This window comes from Heterodontus francisci, chromosome 1 (assembly GCF_036365525.1).
Source record: "Heterodontus francisci isolate sHetFra1 chromosome 1, sHetFra1.hap1, whole genome shotgun sequence".
NCBI classification, from domain to species: Eukaryota; Metazoa; Chordata; class Chondrichthyes; order Heterodontiformes; family Heterodontidae; genus Heterodontus; species Heterodontus francisci.
In genome coordinates this window covers 246,265,767-246,288,072 of record NC_090371.1, presented here as the reverse complement: position 1 = coordinate 246,288,072, position 22,306 = coordinate 246,265,767, and the positions used below count along the sequence as shown (strand labels likewise).

Below are 22,306 nucleotides of genomic sequence, written 5' to 3'. Positions count from 1 at the left end.
GCACCCATGGATGCTGAGGGATATTGCTTTATAGATACTCTCTTTACCACAATATCACTGTAGTTGTGCCATCAAAGTGTGTGTCAAAAGCATATTTCTCTACTCTGCTGATCAGCAAGCTCAATGAAGTGTTGCATTGAATCTGCTGCTGGTTCTCATGAAGTAGTGTTTATTTTGTGTCCATTGAACTAAAATCTTGGTCAAGTCCATTTATACTTTTCAATGTTTGTAATCTGATATCAGCTTTTCAATAAACTTTTCCCTATGCGTGATAACTTTGTGACTGGAACAGTTTTCCCCATTTAATCATGTACTCAAGTGCTTTATGATACTAAGCATTTGTGGAATAAACTTGGTCATATACTGGATCCTATAATCAAGTCACCTGATCTACATGTATCAGGCCCATTTACCAGTGACTTCTCATTTCTCCATTTAATGCTTTGCAATTACCAGTTTCAAAAAGGCTGGAGCAGGCATTTTTATGTTGAACATGTCTTGTGAAATCATAAATGGGCCAGTGGATTGTGGGCACGATCCTCATTCATGTTTTCAGTGGAGCTAAACTTGGAAGAAATACTCTGAGTGACATGATCCTTCCTATGCTGTTGGGCCTGGGAAGGAATGAGACACCATCAGCTTAATAACTTCCATCTATAACATTTAGATATGGTGAGGAGTGTTGACAAAATCCTTAGAAAATGATCACCTGAGCACCAATTAGACTGTACAGTGGTGCTGTGGGCTACAGATTGGAACATTAGCTTGGGTGCCCCACTCCTGATTGCTATCCAGTAGCTCATACTGGAAAATAAATAGGTAATGTGCGAGAACAGGATTGGACTCAGCTGTGATGTCCTCCATATTTGAAGTCTTCCAACACTCACTGTCTAGTCTCATGTATGAAGGATGTTCAGACAACTTGGTGAGATATTGGAAAGCAGCCAGCAACTGTAGAGACATATACCAGCTCGACTCAGTACCTTCATTAGAAGAGAGCAAATGGGAGGGAGAGGGGGAGCAAAGAGATGCGGCGAAAATGGCATCTGAATTCATGTTTCTTTTTAGAGATCAGTTTTTAAATCAGAAGCAAAAAGAAAAACATGAAACAGCTGGAAGGATTCTAAATTTGACTCGAGTCAAATCACAGTTTTGTAATACCAACATTCCTTTGTTAGTGTCAAACATCCGTGCTGGCCACAGGTGATTTAGGAAGCTCTTTCACTGGATTGGAAAAACATGCAACCACATTGCACAGTCACTTATTGTGCAATTTTAAGTTATTCTTGGTTTACGGTCAGGTTTACAGCACTGCATTTTACACATCATCAAGTGACAATCCTTGGCCTAATATGTTGAAATCATTATCATTGTCTGGAATAAAATAAAATCTTTATTCAAATATTTGGCTTGACTATCAATTCCAGATAAACACATGCCCAATCCAACCACAATATTCTAACATACCAAACCACTTTGCATTCTATTTAATAGAACTCCAGATACAACAGAAAATTTGGAAAACAATCCACATTTTCTAGTGTATAGTGTTCTGCAGCACTAAATATGGTCAAATTCATAACGAACCAGAGACAGCAGCATGTTTTTTTTAAAAAGACCAGGGATCAGACTGGAATCCTACCTGGTATGTGGAGCTGAGTACTGTAACAAAATTCTGCATTTATCCACTGTGCAATTGTGCAGTTTTGGGGGGGGTTTCTCCAACAGAAAGTTGAATGATTGATTGGGCAGTGATGCTAATATCTGAAAACCAGTGTTCTTTTAAATTTGAAGGCTTCTTAAACTACTGCAGTTCACTTTCCAGAAGCGAAGCGTTTTAAAATAATTCATGTCAAGCACTTTGGGATATTTCTGAAAAGAAATAAGGCACTATATAAAAGCAGTCTTTTTAGAATATTACATGGAAATCCACAATAAAAAAAAAGATTCAGACAACACACAAGATGGTATTTTCATTAATTTATATATTTCTGCCTTATAGTTAACATATGCATTTTCTTTTGTGCCACCCTTAATTTTTCTCAGTAAGTAATGATATTTGTTATATTCAGAAATGAGTAAAATTTCAGACAGCTTTTTGAAATAAATACCATAAAATAATAGAGCTTCACATAATAAATATTCTTTACAACAAAAGAAGTTTTGAGACATTTTAAAAGTCAGGATTCCTCAAAACTTTCTTTTTTTTACATAAAATATTTACACAAAAAAGCCACAATTTGGCTTGAGACAGAAATATGGAGAGCTTACTGGGGAAAATTTAGGAAAATAAACCAGAGTACAGTCCCATTAATTTCAAGGCAACCCAACATTTAATTATGGATGTCACAATAAAATGGTGATTTATATATATCAAGAGCCTATCAGTATTTTGCCAATGCATCTGATATCCAATTATCACCTCTTAAGATATTGTTACTCCTTTCTGTAAAATGCATCATTAAATCAATGCAAAATTAAAGCGAATTCTGTCCTTCTGCATTAAACACTTGCAACAGGTTCGGTTAAAATATAAAACACGACTGACCTACCCTTTAAAAAAAAAGATTTACAATATGGTGGACATTGTTCAGAACACTGCAATTTGCAATTCTTCAGATCAGTACAGAATTTGAACAATGATAAAACAAGTCCTTTTACTTTCCTTATAAAATAATTCTTGTTATATTTGTCTTTTTTCTACTGTTCGATGCAACTCCCACTTACTTAGACATAGAGATGTGTTAACTTGTGACACGCATTATGCTACAGAATTTGAAGTCATACTCGTTCCCCGTGTATCTTATAATGAATCAAGTAGTATTCTTTGAGAACATGGTTATAATCTACATTTATAGAGGTACTCTTGCAATGTAACTGAGGTGAAAACTTCCAATGTTGGCTAAATGTTGTAAAACTATAAATCCAATATAAAAAGCACATTAAGAATTTCTCCACAAATAGCAAACACTGGAAATCTTCTTGTCCATTAATATAGCTGACTAATATGATACACTGGTGTTAAAGTAGTTTTTGAGGTGACCAGAATAAGGACTCAGGTTCACAATAAAGCACATGAGTGCAAAGCAGAGAACACAAGCTTTATTCTCACATCTGCTTCATCATTATAAGTAGCGAACAGGAAAAAGTATATCCTGGATAATTTCAGGAGAATTTTTGAATGTATTAGAAATATCAGGTAACAATTTTAAAAATAGTAAAAAGACTATGATATCACTTGCAAATGATTCTCAAAAACTGGCTCTTTGAATGGCAATAGCTTAGTAATAGCCAGTCTGGTGTAGGCCAGTACCTTGTGACCATTGCACCAGTGGTTTCCCTCAATTATCTTGTTTGTCAAAAACTGTATTGTAACATCCATATATTAAACGGATCAAATCCCCCCCTCAGAATCTAGTTAATTAGTTTCAATTATGCTAAAAGTTTTGATGACTTGTAAAGAATAGCAGTATATTTTGTGTAACATGAAAAAAATCTGTGGACGATACAATTTAGTTAAGGGGGCCGTTTGCAGGTGAAAAAGCAATGGTTTACTCCTCTGAAGTGATGCGGATGTCTCTTCACCCATGGGTACCAGCAACATTCATGATCCTAAGCCTGACAGGCAGAACTGGAGCTGTTCCACGTCAATAGATAGCAGCCATCTCACGATTGTAGAATGGGCTAAGATTAGAATAGCTGCTGCGTTTTGATGATATCCAGTCCTAGGCTGAAGTGGGTAAACACACACGCATGATTTCAAAATGAGAAAAAAGAATGTTAAAGAGCTCTGCTGCCCCAGATCAAGAGGGTTTGTCCTCCCCTGGAGTGGGACAGCTCTTCAGTTTGCAATACACAGTATTCGAGTTCTTGCATCGGCACCCAGGCCGGTTTATACGATCATAGCACCCCTGGCAAAGTTTGATACAGCCCTTGGCTGGAAGGTAGCAGAGTAAACAGGGCAGAAACAAGGACATTAAACCCATGCACAAGAACCTGGAGCAGCAGTGCGAATGGGAGCATGAGCAAGGATTATCCGCACAGGAGTCCTCGTCATCATTGGAGCAGTGGTAGAAGATTCCCTTTACCAGGCACATGCACGTACCATACTCCACCATGCTCTCTGCTGAGCACAGGCACTGCTTGTTACAAGCCAAACATGAAGGTAGGGTCCTTGGTGCTGTGCACTCTCTGCACTTGCATTTTCCACATTGCTCACATATAAATCGATGCTTTGCCAAATCCTCCTTCCCTAAACATTTCAGCTCATCCGTTGTACAGGCAGGTGGTTTAGGTTGTATTCTAATCGTCCGGTCCGATCTGTGGTGGCTGGAGATTAGCCGTGTCGGTGGTGAACGTCCCAAAAGTCCTTGCTCAGATGACGCACTACTGTTGCTCCCTGAACTAGCTGCACTACCCGTGCTGGTCGACCTGCTCAGCACAGGCATCCTGGTGGAGGAGTGGTGACCAGCGTGTGTGTGGTGAGTGGACCGATGTTCATAGTTATTATTCACATTGATTGGTATCACTTCGTGAGTCCTTTCGTGCTTGTCATGCCGCTGTGTGGGTCTGCTACTACTAATGCTACTAGCCTTCTTTGCAACAGTGGGGCCTTCTGTGTACTCGTTGCTGGTCCTGATTGCTTTAATCTGATCGAGGGATAAAATGGCAGTGTGTTGCAGCTCCCGTTCATAGTCAAGTCTCTGCCTGCTGTCGAGAGAGGGCTGCTGGATCACAACCAATGAACCACCACCGCCATGCTGAATACGGGCCTCCATCTGTGGTGATCACAACTTCCAGCATTCACCGTAGACTTGGCATGCATCTGAAATTCTGCCAAAACAAGTAGAGAGGAAAAAATATATTCAGAGTCACGCAGCTACATTCAGCAATAACTTATGGAATCACAAGGATCCCAGGCTAGTGCAAAAGAATAGACTTAGAAAGCACTTAACCCACTGGACTGCAGCCACAGCTCCCACAATGAAAATTACATTTGGATGCACGAGGCAGCTCTACTAGCAACAAAAGCTATTTCTACATTGGGCCAGATACTAATTAACAGTCTGCACACTCATTCAAACTCCTTACCCCTCAATGGGAAGGTTTTCCTGTCTCTTGCCACAATTGTTCTATCTAGAAGGAAGAGGGCTTGGTTCAAACTGCCCAGTCAAATTCTGCAGATCTGCATGGAGCCAGATCATTCCTGAAGGCAAAGTATAGGGTAGAGTAGGAACTGTGAGAGGCAAGAAAATATGTATTTCTCTTTTTATTATAGCACTTTGAATATTTAGATATATATGTATGTGTGTATAATGCCTTTAATGTAGAAAATCATCCCATGGTGCTTAACAAAAGGACAGGCATTGGAAAGTAAGAGCAGTCAGCAAAGGTGTGATACAAAATATAAATTTTAAGGAGCACTTTGAAAGTGAGAAGAGACATGGCAGAGGGGTTTAGGAAAAGAATTTCATACTGCTGACCACAAAGCCGGGATGCACAGAATCCGCACAGTTGAGGAAACTATGCATTCTGAGACAGAGCTGTAAGAGAGTGCAGAAGTAGGATGATACACAAATGAAAACAAGGGTTTTGAAGACAGTCTGCTGGGGGACAGGGGTTACTAGAGATCGTGAGGATGAACATGTTAGGGGAGAAAATTTTAGTATTGAAAGGGATGATTAAGATCAATTTTTACCAATTGCCACCAATAAATGCCTGGAGCTTTTCAGGTTGTGAACCAGTTAAAAAATAATAACTCGCAGAATGTGAGAAAAAAAATCCCCGGAACTTCCCATCATCAATCAAGTCCAGGAATGTGCACGCATTGCATGCTGCATGCTGTACGTGCTGTGCCCACATCATGGATGTGCTGTGCATACATCTCCAGACTTCATTTTTAGCAGGAAAGGAAACAAACACTGCAATTTGGATTTGTTTTTCAAAAGGGGACCTGAACATTCTTTAGTGACTGCTTTTAAGACTACATTCTGTGTGCAGCAAGGACAGTAATGTACTGGCATAGTTACACACAGTGCAGGCAACTTTGACCTTCACCGCCTGGGTGGTAATCTGGTGCAGCGGAACTGTGCACCCATAGTAGGGCTTGCCCAATTTTCATCCCATCCAATGTAGTGAAAAATCGAGTGGGGCCTACAGAGCGGGGGCAATCAGCTCCACCAGATCACTGCCGAAGTGTTGAAGATGAAAATGACCTTGAGTCTCCTAAACGTTTAGACCATCAATCAAATGCTGACTCCGGTCACACACTGAGGTACTGATTACTGAAAGCAAGATTGCAACAATTTTCATGATCTGACCATGATAATGGCTACTAAACAATAAACATGGGTTCTTTTAAGTTTACTTTAAAACAAAATTGGACAATGAGAACCCAGAGATGACAACATTTCAGCAGCAATGAGTAGTAGTAGGTACAGAGGTGAACAATGTCTTGCAAGTTGGAAATAGGTCATCTTGGATTTGAAGTTCAGCTCAGAGTTGAGTAGGACACTAAGGGACACAACCTGACTGAGGAGCTGGGAATGAGTATAGACTCAAGGACAGAATACAGAGTTTCTGATGAGAGCTAAACAAAATGGCTTTAGCCTTGCTGATGTTTAGCTGGAGGAAATTCTGAGTCATCTTTGATGTTGTACAGTCAGACAGTATAGTGGCAATCAAGGACGATGTGTATCACTGGTGTACATCTGGAAGTTGACACTACACTGATGGATAATGTTGCTGAGAGACAGGATGCATATGAAGAATAGGAGGTGACTGAGGATGAAGCTTTGTGGCCATGCTGACATGGGAAGAGAAGCCTTAGAATAGTTTATATTTGTTGAAGTCCTGTTAGTTCTATGTTACTGGTCTTGTTACCTATTTTACAATACACAACATAAAAGATTTCATTGCAAGAAAATATATTTTTTGAAATCTGCTATGGAAATGTATGACCACTTATTCAGCTAGTTTCCTTGTCCTCTTAACACACCCTTTCTAGGTCCCGCCACCTTGTCATTCCCCTCCCTGCTTTCAAACGCCTCTTTAAAATCTGTTCCTTGGCCATGTCTCCAGTCCCTTACTTTAATCCTATTTTCCTCTCCTGGTCAACATCCACTGTTTTTTTTCCTCTTTAACCCTAGTGCTTGGAGATTTATTCCCGTCCCTGAGCAGCACTATAGAAATAAGTATTGTGAATTACTTTAATATTCCCTTCCACCCTATTAGACCTTCCTCAGGTAGATGACAAACTCTTGGTATTCTAACAATGCCATGCTTGAGCTGACAACTAGACAATACATGACAACAGCTGGGTTTACCAGTCAAGTTCTCTCTTTGTTTGGACTGCTGTCTGCATCTCCATTTGATCATGCAACCAAGACTAGGAACTCCAATATATGAATCACAGGTATACATAACCCAGATCCCGACACTACATCACAGCATTGGAGCACAAAAGCTTTTACTTTTTTTTAATGGAGTTATATCTATGCTGTATAGTACTGTAGGTGTAAATCTTGCCACAGAACGCCTTAACAAAAGATATGGTTACCCAAAAGATTCCATTTTCTGAGCTGTTGCAATTTGTTTTTAAATTCTAGACTACCTCATGATAAAAGTGCAACCTTTCCAAGACCAGAACCATTATTGTATTTTCTTTCTTACAACCTTTGCTCATGCAGTGGGTGGAAGTTTACACAAGTGGCTCGGTGAAAGGAAAGGTCACCAGCACCAACTCCCACATTATACAGCTAATCACTTGCAGCTCTGAAGTGGAGCTACTTTTCAACAGGTTTTGCATTGTTACATGAAAAATTACTAAAAATAAAAATAGTGATGCAACAAATATCAATACAATTTTAGTCTATGGGTATCATTCTGCAACCTATCTACAAATTTTGTAATGACAAAAGAAAGTTCAAATTGCATATATTGTAAAGTAAACCTTTTTCAATTTTAGAAATGATCATTCAATGGCTTGCTTCCCCGATGCCTCAGGAAGCTCTCGTCTTCAATCCTTGCTTTATGCTGTTGGCTGATCTCAGCTGAAATGGTCATAAAGGCTTGACTTTTTTTGGGCTATGGAATTAGGAAAAAAAGCAGCTGAAGTACCTACTGCTGACAGCTATCCAGTGATAGTGGGATCAGGTCTGACTGTGATTCCTTGTCTTACTCTGCCATCCTTCCCACCTGCTCAACCCCGCCATCCTAATATAAACCAACAGCACTCATTATCTAGATTCAGGAATGAAGAATGACTGGTTGGGTGAGATACCAGAAGGTTGTTAACACCTATAGATTAGTATTGCAACTTCATCTGTATCTTCAAGAGATGAAGAGTAAAGCAAAATATGCATTAGTATGAGTACAATATCCAACAGTGTTAGTGTTAAGTTGCTAATCATTCAGTCAATAAAGACACCCCTCCCCACCACGAAATCATCTTAAATAACAGATTATCCTAACACCAGCTCAGTGAATCTCCTTCAATGCTGAATAATAGAAACAAGTACCAGTGCACATTCCACTAGATGGAATCCTTTAGAATTAAAATTATCAGACAAGGATACAGGGATTAGGGCATATGCTCCAAATGACCAATTTCAATTCCCAACCAAAAGACTGTCACACTTCAATTCCCACTCTAAAGACGTCATGTCCCTTGACCTCACCTGCCTCAGCTGGCTCCGTATGCTCACAATAACAGGATCTCATCTGAGGGGAGAAAAGAAAGGGAAGAGAAAAAGAGAGATCTGCAATTGTCTGGTTTAGTCTCTTCAACTATGCACCCTATTGGACACTGCAGAAGAAACCATAAAGATAAGATGGCTGTGGCACAAAATACCCCACTCTCCCAGCACAGAAAAAGAAACATATTTTATTCCTATCGTATGGGGGGAAGGCCTTGTGAAAAGATTTGGGCTACTGCAGTAAAGTCATTTTTGAAGATACAAAAGTACTCACGACTTGGAATAGAAATATATAATGTATGATATATAGCGAAAGAACTGCTTTACTGCCGGATTTTACAGTGAAAAATTTAATGTAACTTCTAGCCCCAAAAAGTCTAAATCAGTTTAAAAAAGGTGAGAAGAAAAAAACAGTTTGACTTATTCTGACAACACTGCAAATAAAGTTGAGCTGAGGCATGCATTTTGTTAAAAAAATATTTACTTAGTATGTTTTTTTTTTAGAGATACAGCACTGAAACAGGCCCTTCGGCCCACTGAGTCTGTGCCAACCATCAACCACCCATTTATACTAATCTTACACTAATTCCATATTCCTACCACATCCCCACCTGTCCCTATATATTTCCCTACCACCTACCTATACTAGGGGCAATCTATAACAGCCAATTAACCTATCAACCTGTAAGTCTTTGGCATGTGGGAGGAAACCGGAGCACCCGGAGGAAACCCACGCAGACACAGGGAGAACTTGCAAACTCCACACAGGCAGTACCCAGAATTGAACCCAGGTCGCTGGAGCTGTGAGGCTGCGGTGCTAACCACTGCGCCACTGTGCCGCATTTAAAATTTTCAAAATGAAAATGATTACTTTTTTTTCCTGATGTTCAATGCTAAAAACCATGCAAGGTGAAGTCAGCAGTTGAAGGGTTAGTGTACTAGTTTCTTATGCACAACACTGGTGGGAGGAGAACAGTCACAAACGTAATGCTCAATGCTGTCAACCTTCAGTAAGACCTAACATGCTCCTGTTTTCTTCCAAAGTAGTTTTGTGTCTGCAGCTGTGAAATAAAGAACCATCCTTTTTCTAAATGATATCCTTCTAAAGGCAATGTCTAATAGGAACATCAATAACACATCTGCAGTACACTTAATGACTTGCATATTTAATGCATAACCATTATTCCTACAAAGTAGTAATTGATTGCAGCCCAGCATTAAAGTTATATACCAAAGTATTCAGACAGTCTTACTCCCATTTCTCCCTCAACCTGAAAAGAAGTTTACTTTAAAAAAAGGGGGGAGATTTCAGACTGTATAATTTATTGTATCAAAATGAGGATGGCAATGGGTTAAAACAATTGCCTTGCACAGACTTGCCAGGATCTGGTGGATTTTCCTAAGCACCTGGTGCTCAGTTTTTACAGCAGAAGGATTATACTGACAATGAAGCACTGGATCTCGGTCAGCACAAAACAGGACTGAATTAAGAGACTATTACCATGTGGTATCCATAATGCGGTTTTAATTTGGGAGCTTCCACAACACTGCACAGTGCTAGTCTTATTTTTGTGCAAGAGGCATTCTTGCCTTGAAATGTCACAAAAATGCAACCACTTATTGAGTGATTTCCACACATGGAATTGAATAAAATAGTGGTAAAGTTAATATATACAGTTCAGTTCTTAATTACTTACACAAATATAATACGCCTTTGAAAAAAAACTGAAAAATTATTTATAATTTAACAACTAGGTTTGAAACTCCTCCCCCACCAAAACCACAAAGGTTTTGTTTTACTTAACAGTGAAGAGTAGTGGCACAATTGAAGGAATGAGGAACTGTTATTATAAATATCCTCATGGAGGACTTGGTACTAATGGGTAGGTTAGTTAGAGTGAAAGATAACAGTTTTCATATTCAAGCACCAATCTGAATTGATGAGAACTGCTGAGAAAACAAATTTTTAAAACTTGCAAAGCACAAGTATAACATTTCAGAGTCTGCCTTCCATGACGAGTGGTAAAATTGGTCAATGAGCTTAAGTGGCAGATTAAAGTTGAATTTGCAGTCTTGCTGTAATTTACTGTTGGAAAAATATATCTAAAACCAAGCACCTTCAGCCTGTGTTCCTACACCAATAACAGCAGCACCTGAAGCAATAGTTGGGGTGATCAAACCTCGCCCTGGAAAGTGTACAGTTGCAACAGATCTGATTAAAGGATTAAATATTTTAAATGTTGGCTTTCAGTGCCATGGGAGAGGAACATAGATGAGTTGGTGGAAGATGATGTGTGTGAGATGGAGTGTGGGAATACAAAAATATGTATAAGGGGAAAAAGCATGAAGAGACCAGCACGGAGTTTGAAAATTGAATTCAGAGCCCCAGCAAATTAGAGGACTGCTACCCTAATAGATTTTGGTGCTTCTAAGACAAGACATAAAATTTCTGTCAACAAAAACTAGGAAAGTATGCGTTTTTCCCCTATAATTAATGGCCTACCCATGGAATTGTACTCTCATAAACCATGCAATTTCAAAGGTGCCTATTCCTGCAATATTAAGAGTTGCTAATTGAGAAAAGTAGGCATTCTCCCACTTTACTTCAAATAAGGACTATCATCCAAAGTCTATCACACTGTTTAAAAGTATGCTGTTCATGGGGACAGCAGCTAGTAGTGAATAGCTGGATACTGTAGTACGTGGTTCTCCGAATAGAGTGTTTGCCATGGTTTCTGGATGTTTTCAACTATTAAATGGTGGCATTCTCATATCTGATGAGAGCTTAGCCACCATGGCATGTAGTGTGTGCGAATAATATTCCATGATGGCAGAGTGTGGAAGAACAGATCTGATTTATTTTTCTGCAAGCACAATTTGAGTATGAAATGGCCAGAATATATCTAATCACTTATCAATTACCAGTCACTTCATATCCAAAGCCTATCGTGTTTTATCACAGAATGATAATGACAGGAAGTATATTTTAGTGATTAATAAAATTTCATAGTAGATGAGCCAACTGCAAATGGTGCACATTAGCTCTCTTACTAAAATGCTATATTCTCCCCTCTTTTGGCCAGTTTTTAAGTTACCTTTAATAACAGTGGAAAGGTGAAACTGTGACGGCTGACGGCCAGGTTGAGAAGTCAGATTCTCACCAGAACATACTGTACCTTGTCTTGAACCTTGTCAGTTACCCATCATGTTGACTCAAAATCAGTCGTCTCGCTTGAAACTACACCCGAAAGAGCTTAACATTTTAACCTGCTCCATCACCGGTTTACAACAAAAACTTTTCCAATTTTGCAAGCTACAAGAGACATGTACGCTAGCACCTGCAAATAATAATAATGCCTCTACAAACTATCTCTATTATTTAATAAGCCCAGTAGAATGCCAACGTTTGCAAACTTCTCACTGCAGGGGAGGTGCTTGTAAGAAAGTGACGAGAACTCGTTTCGGAAATGAAAACTCGGGTTCGAGTTTCATGATCCTGAACATGCACCCAGAGAATTTCCAACACTGACCTCGATCTGTGACCTCGGAAGGCTCTCGCCTCTATTAACTTCAAACTTCAGCTTCACCCCATTCTCTACAATGGACAGAATTCCCTGAATTCCCCCCCGCCCGAAACACATGGAATTCCTGACCTTGGCATTTGACTTTGCTTTCTGGCCTGTGCTGTCTGCGTTGGCAAAACAAACCGGATTTATGTTTTTTTTACGGAAGACCCTCTGGGAGTAGGGGAGGGGCGGGGGCTTTCATAGTGATCCGAACAAATGGCACAAAAGCCACCGTCACATACAAAGTATGTTTTTTAAAAAATCAGGCCACGTTTTAGGATTAAAAATCGCCTGGTCAATACAGCAGGCTCAAATCATCATTGGAACTGACTACAAAAGGGAGCTCCAGGGGTCGAGGCAGCTGCCGGTGAAGACAGACACACTCTCCTCGCACATCGCGACACAAGGGGCGGCCGGAGCACTCAAAACACGAAGTGCCATGCCCGCAATTCACAAGGCACTGCCGGGAGCTGCGGAGAAGAGAGGGGAGGAGGGAGAGAAAACGCCCCCTGCCCTACAACAACTCTCACCAGTCGTGCAATAATAATTTTAAAAGCCGCTCTCAACTCTTCGAGACGCCTCTGAGAGCAGCGGAAAGGTACTCCAGTCCCACTCTACTTCAATAAGCTGCATGGATCTGAATCCCTCTCCAGCTGCCTTACCCAAACCCATAAGGCTGATTTCTCCAGCACCGATCACCTTGTTGCAAACAGCAGTTTGCTGTGCCGAAACTCTGCAAGAAGCGTCCCCTCTCCAGCAAGAAATGGGCAAAGGGGAAATGATCCGCACTCCCTCAATCCCTGCCGCCTCGGTCGCAGATCTCGGCGATGATTTCAATTCAAACTGCTCGGAAAAGAACACATCAAAATCCCGCAGCCGAATGCCGGTGACTGTAGCCAGCAGCGCCCTCTCGGAACGCACTTAAACTCTGCTTAATCGATCGTTCACGGAGCCGAGGACAGTGGGAGAGAGAGAGAGAGGAACGGGAGGTGGGAGGGGAGGGGAGGGGGAAAAATTATGAATGAATTCAGCAGCAAGAGGCTGGCGCTCGGAGGGGCTGGAGAACACCACACGGGGGCGGACTTTCCACAACACTGGGCTCATTCAACTCGATCTTCACAAGTGCAAGATTCAACCTGAGGATCATGATCTCTGTCCGGCAGGGAAAAGAGTTAGCTTTTCGTTTACATTTAGGGGAGAGTATTTGTGCTATGAAAATTAATACGCGTTTGTAAAAGCTATCGAATTAAACACGATTTTTGCAAACATTTCTAAGTTATTAAATGTAGAGGAATCTTACCTATTTCCATATATCCACCAAGTACAAATCCATTTTATTATGTGATATATAGAAAGTTCTTTTTCCAAGAAGGTAGATCCAGTCTCAAGCCTTATTTATATCAACCGGATAACCAATTTAGGAGTCGCGGTGTTTGTCGTCGGATCGAAATAACAATTGGAGTGAGAAGGTGAGGCAGTTTGTCAAGTTGAAAGAAGCAGGGGAATGTGATGCAGTGACCCCGACAGACAAGAGTTCTCCCCGCAGCCAGCGGGATAGCGGAATCCGCAGCGCTCCACTCTACACACTGCCCATACACAACAATGTCCAGCAGCCTTTGGGCTATTTCCTCTTTCTCTCGACACTGCGGTTTGTCAATGAGCTGTTTCCTTTTTTGTCGTGAGACTCTCCCCAGTCACGACGAATTTTCTGTATGATGCTCTCCCGTCTGGACACCTGCTTTCCTAGATGAAGTTGTCACCAGCACACGATATGGCTGCATGTGTTTGCATGTTGTGATACCATATGTAAGAGACTCTGTGCTCGCCCTTTGTGAACCTGGTGTATATATTGGTGCGCCTGTCTGTGAGGCTGTGTTGGGCAAACCAATGTGTGTCAACGTGAGATACTCTTTTTATATGAGTGCCGAGTTGCTCTAACACGCTGCTTGCTCCCTGTTGCCCGCTCTGGACTTGTTCTCAGTGCCGCTGGCGACTGGCTCGTTGTCCACGAAACACACACCACATTCCCTTCACCCTCATTGGTCGAAACTTCGCATTCCACCGCTGCTCATTGGCCACAAATGTGCATTCCACCGCCGCTCATTGGTCTCCTGCAGCCCCAGAAGCGGAAAAAGTGGGAATAAAGAGGATACAAGATATCCGGTCGCTGCTGATTGGTTATATCAGGACTCGCCGCGGTTAGCGGGCTCTGATTGGATCAATGGGAGGGCACAACACTTATTTCATAGGAAGCGGATTGGTCGCTTTAGGGATGCAGGGTTGACGCTGAATGGAGATTGGTGGGAAATATCTCGCTAATTGGATCAGAGGAAACGGCGCATCCGAGTGCAGATGATCACTGCAAGATTGGGATAGCTGATCTGATTTCACTCAGATGTCGAACGCACAACAAAAAATGTAACATCAATTCAATATATTTAAACAATCTATATTCCACCGTAAACCGGTTTAGTTTGATTAAACTAAGCTAAAGGAAACCATACTGAAATATTTAAAAATTAGTTACTATTGGAGCAATATATTTATTTTACTCGAGTTTTTTTAAAATATGGTTCATCCTATTTCAACGAAATTAAAGAAAATACACATCTTACTTTCGCTGTTGATGTACACTCACAAACACACACCATTCCATGTGCGAAGAAAAATGTTCGCAATGTTGAATGAGCCTTAGAGAAAAATCATCTGAGCCGCTCGCTGCCTTCAACCCTCAGCGGCTTTATTATTCATTTGTAAACTAAACCGCAGACCGGAATTCAGTGCCATTCTCCCCCTATCGCATCCTGCTGGTTCCCATTATGAAGAAAAAGCTTTCAGATGAGAAAAACGAATGTGGTTTACAAAAAAAAGAGGCAGAGGAAACATTCATTAAAAAGACCCGCAACGATGAAATCTAGCTTTCAAAGGCCATTATTAAACATACATAAGTATTTTAAAACATTTAAACTTTTTTTCTCTCACCCAAAAAATCCGCGCGTTGGAATATGAAAGGTCCAGGTAATAAGGAACTGAACCCATTCAACAACCCCTATCTTTGGATAACGCTTTTGTGCTCAGATCACACTGGGGGGAAACCCCGACTTCCTAAACTCCTCTTTGTTGTTGCTCCAGTCATTTGAATGCACCAAAACAACTGTCTCCTGCCACTGAACACATGCTGAGAATGTTAATGCCAATCCACCAAACTTTCTGTATAGGGCGGGGAGCCTACACTGAATGAATGCCTCCAAGTATAATTTATGTGCAATGTTAAATAATTCCTGGTTGTACTCATTAATCTAATTTGAACTGCAATGTGGGATAGATAACCTGTTTTATACATACAGTGCGGGTGTACGCTCGCTCATGATACTTTAATGAGCGATTTAATAATCTGGTACAGTACACTGAACCTCTTCCGTTCATCTTGAGTACAGTATATTTGCATTATGAAATACAGACGCTTCATTTGTTGTTGGCCTGTCTCTTGAGTGTTCCTTTGGGGCGACTGTGGCTCTTTGGCTGGTTTCATTTGTGCAGGAAATCGCTCATTCATTAACCCTCTGGCTTCCCTTTCATCTGAAGTCTGACTGATCATTAAGCCGCCCTTTCACACCGGAACGGCTGAAGACCCGTTTAAAGAAATTAAGGGATTTATCTGTGAGTCCATCATTTCTTCCAGACCAGTTATCAGGGATTTCATCGGGCGAGAAGATGTCAGGCCCCGAGGCGAAGGAACTGACCAAATGGGGCTTCAAAGAACTGTAAATTACAACGCCAAGTTCTGCAGGATCTGCAGGTCGCGCCTTTAAAGAGACACCATCCCCGCTGCGTGATCGACATAAAATGATCAGACATATCCACCTGGCAACAACCCCTGCCCATGAAAAGTACTGATCGCGCATTAGAAACAAAAAGATAGCAAGAACCCGCAGTCTAATCGATTTCATACATTCAGACTCAAGCAAAAGGATTTCTTTCAGAGTTAACCCAGACCCCTCCCCCTTTCCATAAAGGACGTTCCAAAACTGAAAAATAGTTATAACTTTTGTCAAAATCATATTTTAAAGAGGAATACTGCTGCTGGGAAACCGCTGTTTGAAGAGGCACCGATATTGACCTCATAATCTATTTTTAGCGGTACTATGTTGTTAATTTTCTAATTGATTCATTTATGTTTTCGTTGCGTTTCTGTTAAAGCACAAAGCTTGTTTTCCGATTGTTTCTGGGGATTCCTAGCACAGTATTGGGAGTTCCTTTGATAATGTTTATATTCACAGGCGTGAACTTCTGGCTGCCACGGGGTCATCCTCTATTTAATTGAATCCAACCAGCTGAATTAGGAACAAAAGCAGCTGATACCTGCTTTATATACTGGGCAGTGCAATTCGGACACTTCGACTGTGGACATAAACCTTAATGTACTATTAGTTTTCCTTGTCCTGGATCAGAATGGCTTCCTTTGGGAACAAAATGTCTTCCATTCAACATGTAGATAGGGGTCCGATAGGTGGGGGAAGACACTAGGGTTTCTGCCGCTCCCCCCATCCACTGCACCTCTCTTCACCGCCACTGTTTATTGACAAATCCCTATTACACAAAGTAACCAATCAACAAGGAAAATGACCAATTAAATTAAAGCGATAATGTCTTGTTTCCGGACGTATACAACCAGGTCACTGTTATGAGTACAAACATGAATTCGGCTTGGGCAAATATAGGCAAACAAATATATATGAGAGAGGCGCGACGCATCAATCTGCAACCAATTACTTGGTCTATATGTAAAATGCTGCTTTTCCAAAGTAGGAAAGCGCGACACTGTGATTTGGATCAAATGTGTGTATGGAGGTCTCCGGCTGTGTTCTCATGCCAATGAAAAGGCCGGCGGGGCTGTCAGGATGTGGGATGTGCCGTCACCTGTAACTGCTGTTGGTTTTCACAATGAGCGAAAGGTTACTACCGGCTCTCAAAGAGGCAGCCGGACTCGGGCCTTGGGAAGGGAGGGGACGAGGGCGGATGCAGAGATGTTTCGCTTGAATGAATTCGGCAGATAGGATCCAAGCTTCACGGTGTGAATGGTCTGTGCTTTGGTTCTCTGACATTGATGGGCACTGTTTACCTTTTCATATGGTAAATGTGTCAGTCAGAGTCTAGGCGGAGCCAGTCAACCCAGTCTGCTCCATTACACATCGGGGTTGCTGCAATTCATATTGTGTTATGGTAACAATTTGCAAAACCTTGAACAACCAATATTAGAAACATCTTGTGTAAATATTAGCTTGTCATTCAATGCTTCTTTTTATTCCGGAAAGCTAAAATCAGTCGTTATGTCATTTTTACTTTGAAACGTTTTGTAACAAAAGTTTATATGGGAATTTAAAACAATTTACACATGGTGGGACTTACCCCAACGACATATTCATACCTGACAGTAGGCATTTCACAATGTACATCAGACATGCAAACATCATTTCCATCAGAAATTCAGAATCGTTGCATCGAGGATTGATTTTAGTTTCATTATTGTGCTTACTGGGATGGCACACTTCAGAAGGGCAACTCGCACATTGCAGAGAAGCCCGGCAGTGTTGTTTTACTCTGCATCGACAACAACATAAGCAGTTTTGAAGCGAAGTTTTCGCACACTGGCTAGTGAATATGCAACTGAATCTGTAACGGTGGAGCTCTGATTCGCATTTGTTACTTTCCTTGAATTCAATATTAGGGATGTCTGTCATTTGGCAATTGTGCAACTTTTAGGGTCAGAAGCAAGGACGCCTGGAAGAATTGCATTGAGCTGCATTAGCTACAGTGTAGCTACAATACCAGATCAAACCTTAATCTTAGTGGTGCCAGACGGTGTGGAGTTCAGGCCCGCTCCGGCTCTGAATTGTGGGCTGACATCCAGCGGGATACTGGCTTCCTGTGGGTGTAAGTTGGAACCCCTCTCCCCAGCACCACCCCACCTCTTGCCAATTGTAAAACTTGTCGCAGCCCGTAAAACCATCCTGTCCGAGAGCAGTAACTGCCCCATGGGTTGCTACAAAGATGGTTACTACCATCAAAAGAACATTCACCTGACTGGCTAGATTGGTAATCACATTGCGGATCCTTCCTCTACTTTACACTATTCTCCAAGAGAGAGAGAGAAAACAACAAGGCACCGTGTAGTGTTAATTGTCAATTATATGTTTAGCCGATTTTATTTTAATGTCAGCGAGGTGCTTATCTCTCCCGTTCCTGAAGCAGGCCTCTCCACAGCCCCTGATTAGCCCTGGATTCGCCAAAAACCCTTATGAACACCTTCCTGAACACGAGTTTTAACGAATCGAGCTGGTTTACACTGCAGTAATTGGTGGCGCTGCTCCACACTCCATTGACCACCTCCAGGCGCTTACCCATTGTCTCTCGAGATAAGGAGGCCAAAGAATTGGTGGCACAAACTGCACCCGCTCCCCCACCCCCTGCCCCTCCGCCCCCTAACCCAACCTCACTAACATCACCATAAAATTAAAATAATCGCAGTAACTGTTACAGTCTGATCTCAAAGTGCACAATTGACCCGTCTCAGACCATTTGGGCAGGACTCCAGCGGGACATTGATTCGGGTTTTTAAATGCCCAGGCAATCCAGGGGGTATTTTTCTAAAGTTTTAAAAACAAATTTAAAAATAAAAATATTTTATTTTACTCCTGCCCATCCTCTCAAAACATTTGCAATATAGGAGTGAAGAACTGGGCTTCGTCCATGAGTGTGTGAGCACAGAATGGCAGAATTTTCAGTGCAATTCAGTCAGGGGAAGTTTCAGATCCACAGTACAGTTTTACTGCAGCTTACACAAATGGTGGGCTTCCAGAAACTTCTGTCCACCAGCGGTGAATAGAAATTCTTCCACCAAGGCACTACCTTTTTTTAATTTCTGGCACAAATAGAACTCAGCCAGCAGTACAGGCCATTTATTCCATCACTACCTGCCAAAGCAGAAACAAAATTGCAAAGTTTCAAATAGCTCAGCAGGTATAAGCTGGCACAAGTACAGTTAATTGTTTCTGCATCAAGTTGTGTGTAAACCCTCAGTACTCAAACACTTAAGTGTCACCACGTGCTGAGGTTCTATCTGTCTCTGGTGTGGTGAAAGATGGGGCTAGCTATCTTGCCACAAATGCTCCATTCAGGAGTTAGATCGTGCTGTACCACTTTGTCCCTCATAGAAAAGTTTGTGCAGAAAAATATCTTTGAACAAAAGTTGATTAGGCAGTAGTCTGCACATAACATCTTCGAGGCTCTATGGTAAAAGCAGATAGTGGATTCTGTTGAATGTTTCCCTGAGCAGACTGTCAATGTCATTTGGCAGAATGCCTCATAGCCAGAACTTTCAAACAAGCACCAAGATATACCTTGACTGGTGGGGAGAAGTTCCCTCCTCATCAGATCCTTCATGCACACAGGGTATCTCAGCACACCACATGCTGTACTCGAGGTGCATTTGCAAGGAATGTTGGGAAAGAGATGCAGTGCTTTTTTTGTCGAGGTTCATCCCAACCAACTCCATAACTTAGGACGCTGTGCTATATGGACTGTTCCCAGGGGTGCACACCGAGACAAACATCAAGTGCTGTTGGAAGGCCATCAACTAAGCTGAAGACACTCTTTGGTCTGCCCAAAACTTGCTGATCTTCCAGTGCAAGGAGCTGTCCAGGACCAAGTGTGTCAGACTGGCAAGGTCTGTGTGCTCAAGACTACATACTGAGTGATGCACTGAAGCTTGGGGCAGCCACCACAAAGACTTAGTGGGGAAAGGCCACAGTTTAGGGCCCTCCCAACATAGTACCCTGAGGGGCTGGAAGAAGTGTGAAACCTCATGAGATGTGTGTATCAAGAGATATTTAATACAATGTAAATGGAGACACAATCTGCACTGTAAGTGGAGTGAGGCATCCTAGCGTGCCATATGCTGTATTTAACCAAATTGATCTGTCTAGCACCATGTCTACAACTACTACAGTTGAATTGTATTATAATGTACCTTTACAAATTTTATGGATAAAGTATATTTTTGGGAAACACTGTTTGTTTATTCCTTCACTGTTATAGAACCCACCTGATAACTAAACGGTGACAATTCCACAGCACCACAAACACAGGGCAATGCACAACTGTTTCTTCTGGAGAACCTCTGTAACAGTATAAAGAGGGTATTGCACCATATCGTGTACAGTGAGTTCAAAGCTATGAGCTCTGTTTTCATTCTTTACTCGTTTGGATTCGCCCTGAATCAAAGTTCACTCATTAGCACAATCTACTTTGTAAACTATAACATATGCACTGAGTGAAACGTATGCCAACTTGTAAACAGAGAACAAAGAACACAAGCCATTTCGAAAAAGTAGGTTGGGACAATACTTCAAACTAAACCACGATAAAAGACAAATTAGGAAAAGGCAGACTGATGTCAGGAAGTTCCTCATACAAAGAGTAATCGAGTTGTGGAATGGCCGTTTGGGTAGAGCCATGGAGATGAAAGCTCTGGAATCATTTAACGAACAATTGAATGTGACGGTCTTTCTGGATGGATAAACTAACAAGGGCCTTCTTCAGCTGTATCTATCTTGTGATCTGGTTCTTTTCAATGGATTTGTAGTCTTCAGGGGCGCCAATGTTGGCTGTGTGATAGCGACTCTCACTGCACTGAGGGTGTTTTCATACCTTACTCAAAATATTCCATATCTCACTGAGTTCTCCCTCTTTCAACCCGTTAATGTGTACGTTGACTATGTGAAGTTCGATACTGATGACAGAATTCCTATCCCACATGTAAAAACGTATACACGTTAACCATTAATACAGACATTCTTCAAGTAGCGAAAGAAAATCCACACATTTTTTTTAGAGATACAGCACTGAAACAGGCCCTTCGGCCCACCGAGTCTGTGCCGACCATCAAGCACCCACTTATACATGTTAAAATAGAAATGCATCTTCTGGTTTACAATAGGGAAAACTCCTTGATTGTGCAAGATCAAGGATTAAATCATGGCTCCGAGCAGAACATCATTTGAGAAAGCTGGTATTATAAGATCAATTTCGAAGTGCCTTAATAAACCCATTCTTTAAAGAGTGATTTTAGCGGCTAACTTGTTTCCGTGCTTTGGGATGAGAAGGCGATGGGGTTTGCTTTGCCTAACTATAATGACATTGGAAATCATCTGTCTAAAATGAAACACGTGGGTGAGTCTCTCAGTACCACCCATTGCCATAAAATATCATTTTAGGAATAAGCTGACCGTCACTCTGACCTCAAACCACATTTCATTATAGATTGAATGGTTTCAACGTATTCGTGCAAGTATTTTGAATTTTAAATGCTGAGCACATTACAAATGCTGAGTAGGCGTGGGATTACAGTTCAAATTCTGCATGGAATTAGTTGTTAAAATGCCTGGGTTCATCACCACATCCCGGCTCCTCTGCCAGGGCGGCAACGCTGAGACCGAATAAAGTTCGACTGTAAATGTCCATTCAGCGCTGCTTTCCTGCAAATCCAATTGCGGCGGATGCCAAAGTTGCCTGTGTGATACCAGCAGGCGGTTTGGACTCCGCCGAAACAGCCTCGGGACATCTTCATGTATTTTTAACTGAAGACCTCAAACAAAAATGGTTCTGTAATACAGTAGCTATAACTGTAAATGTTCCGAAGAGAGGAACTAATCACAAATCAATCAGTTGTCGCGGTCTCAAAAGCAGAGGCATAAATGACTTTACTGGAGCGCTATGTCCGTATGGCAATCCGTGCCATTCAATAGACAGGGGTAGCTGTCAAGCAATTGAATAGCCAATCCAAAATCAAGTACTGCTAAGGGAACCTCTAATTAAAACTACTCCTGTTTCAGAAAACCCCTTGTTTCCTCAATGGAACCATTTTCATACCATCTTATCAGAGCAACGTGTCATTGAATCATAGAATCACGCAGCACAGAAAGATACGATTCGGCCCATCGTGTCTGTACTGGCTCTTTGAAAGAGCTTTCCAATTAGTCCCAT

The 22,306-nt window shown here is 41.5% G+C and overlaps 1 protein-coding gene across 4 annotated transcripts; it reads right to left on the bottom strand.

Moving 5' to 3' along the window:
• Window positions 1-1,968: 1,968 nt before the first annotated feature.
• Window positions 1,969-15,430, bottom strand: spry1 (sprouty homolog 1, antagonist of FGF signaling (Drosophila)). 4 transcript variants are annotated; one of them, XM_068042711.1, is made up of 2 exons: window positions 15,245-15,430; window positions 1,969-4,833 (listed from the first exon to the last, which is right to left on the bottom strand). In XM_068042711.1, the coding sequence occupies exon 2, from the start codon at window positions 4,776-4,778 to the stop codon at window positions 3,804-3,806; it is 975 nt and encodes a 324-aa protein (XP_067898812.1). In that variant the 5' UTR covers window positions 4,779-4,833; window positions 15,245-15,430; the 3' UTR covers window positions 1,969-3,803. The 4 variants fall into 4 exon arrangements, with proteins under 4 accessions (XP_067898812.1, XP_067898791.1, XP_067898822.1 ...); XM_068042690.1 differs by lacking the exon at window positions 15,245-15,430 and adding an exon at window positions 13,563-14,390; XM_068042721.1 differs by lacking the exon at window positions 15,245-15,430 and adding an exon at window positions 12,925-13,265.
• Between the last annotated feature and the right edge of the window lie 6,876 nt (window positions 15,431-22,306).

Excerpts from the sequence above, each read along its gene's own strand:
- spry1 (XM_068042711.1), bottom strand. The coding sequence starts at position 4,778 with ATGGAGGCCCGTATTCAGCATGGCGGTGGTGGTTCATTGGTTGTGATC.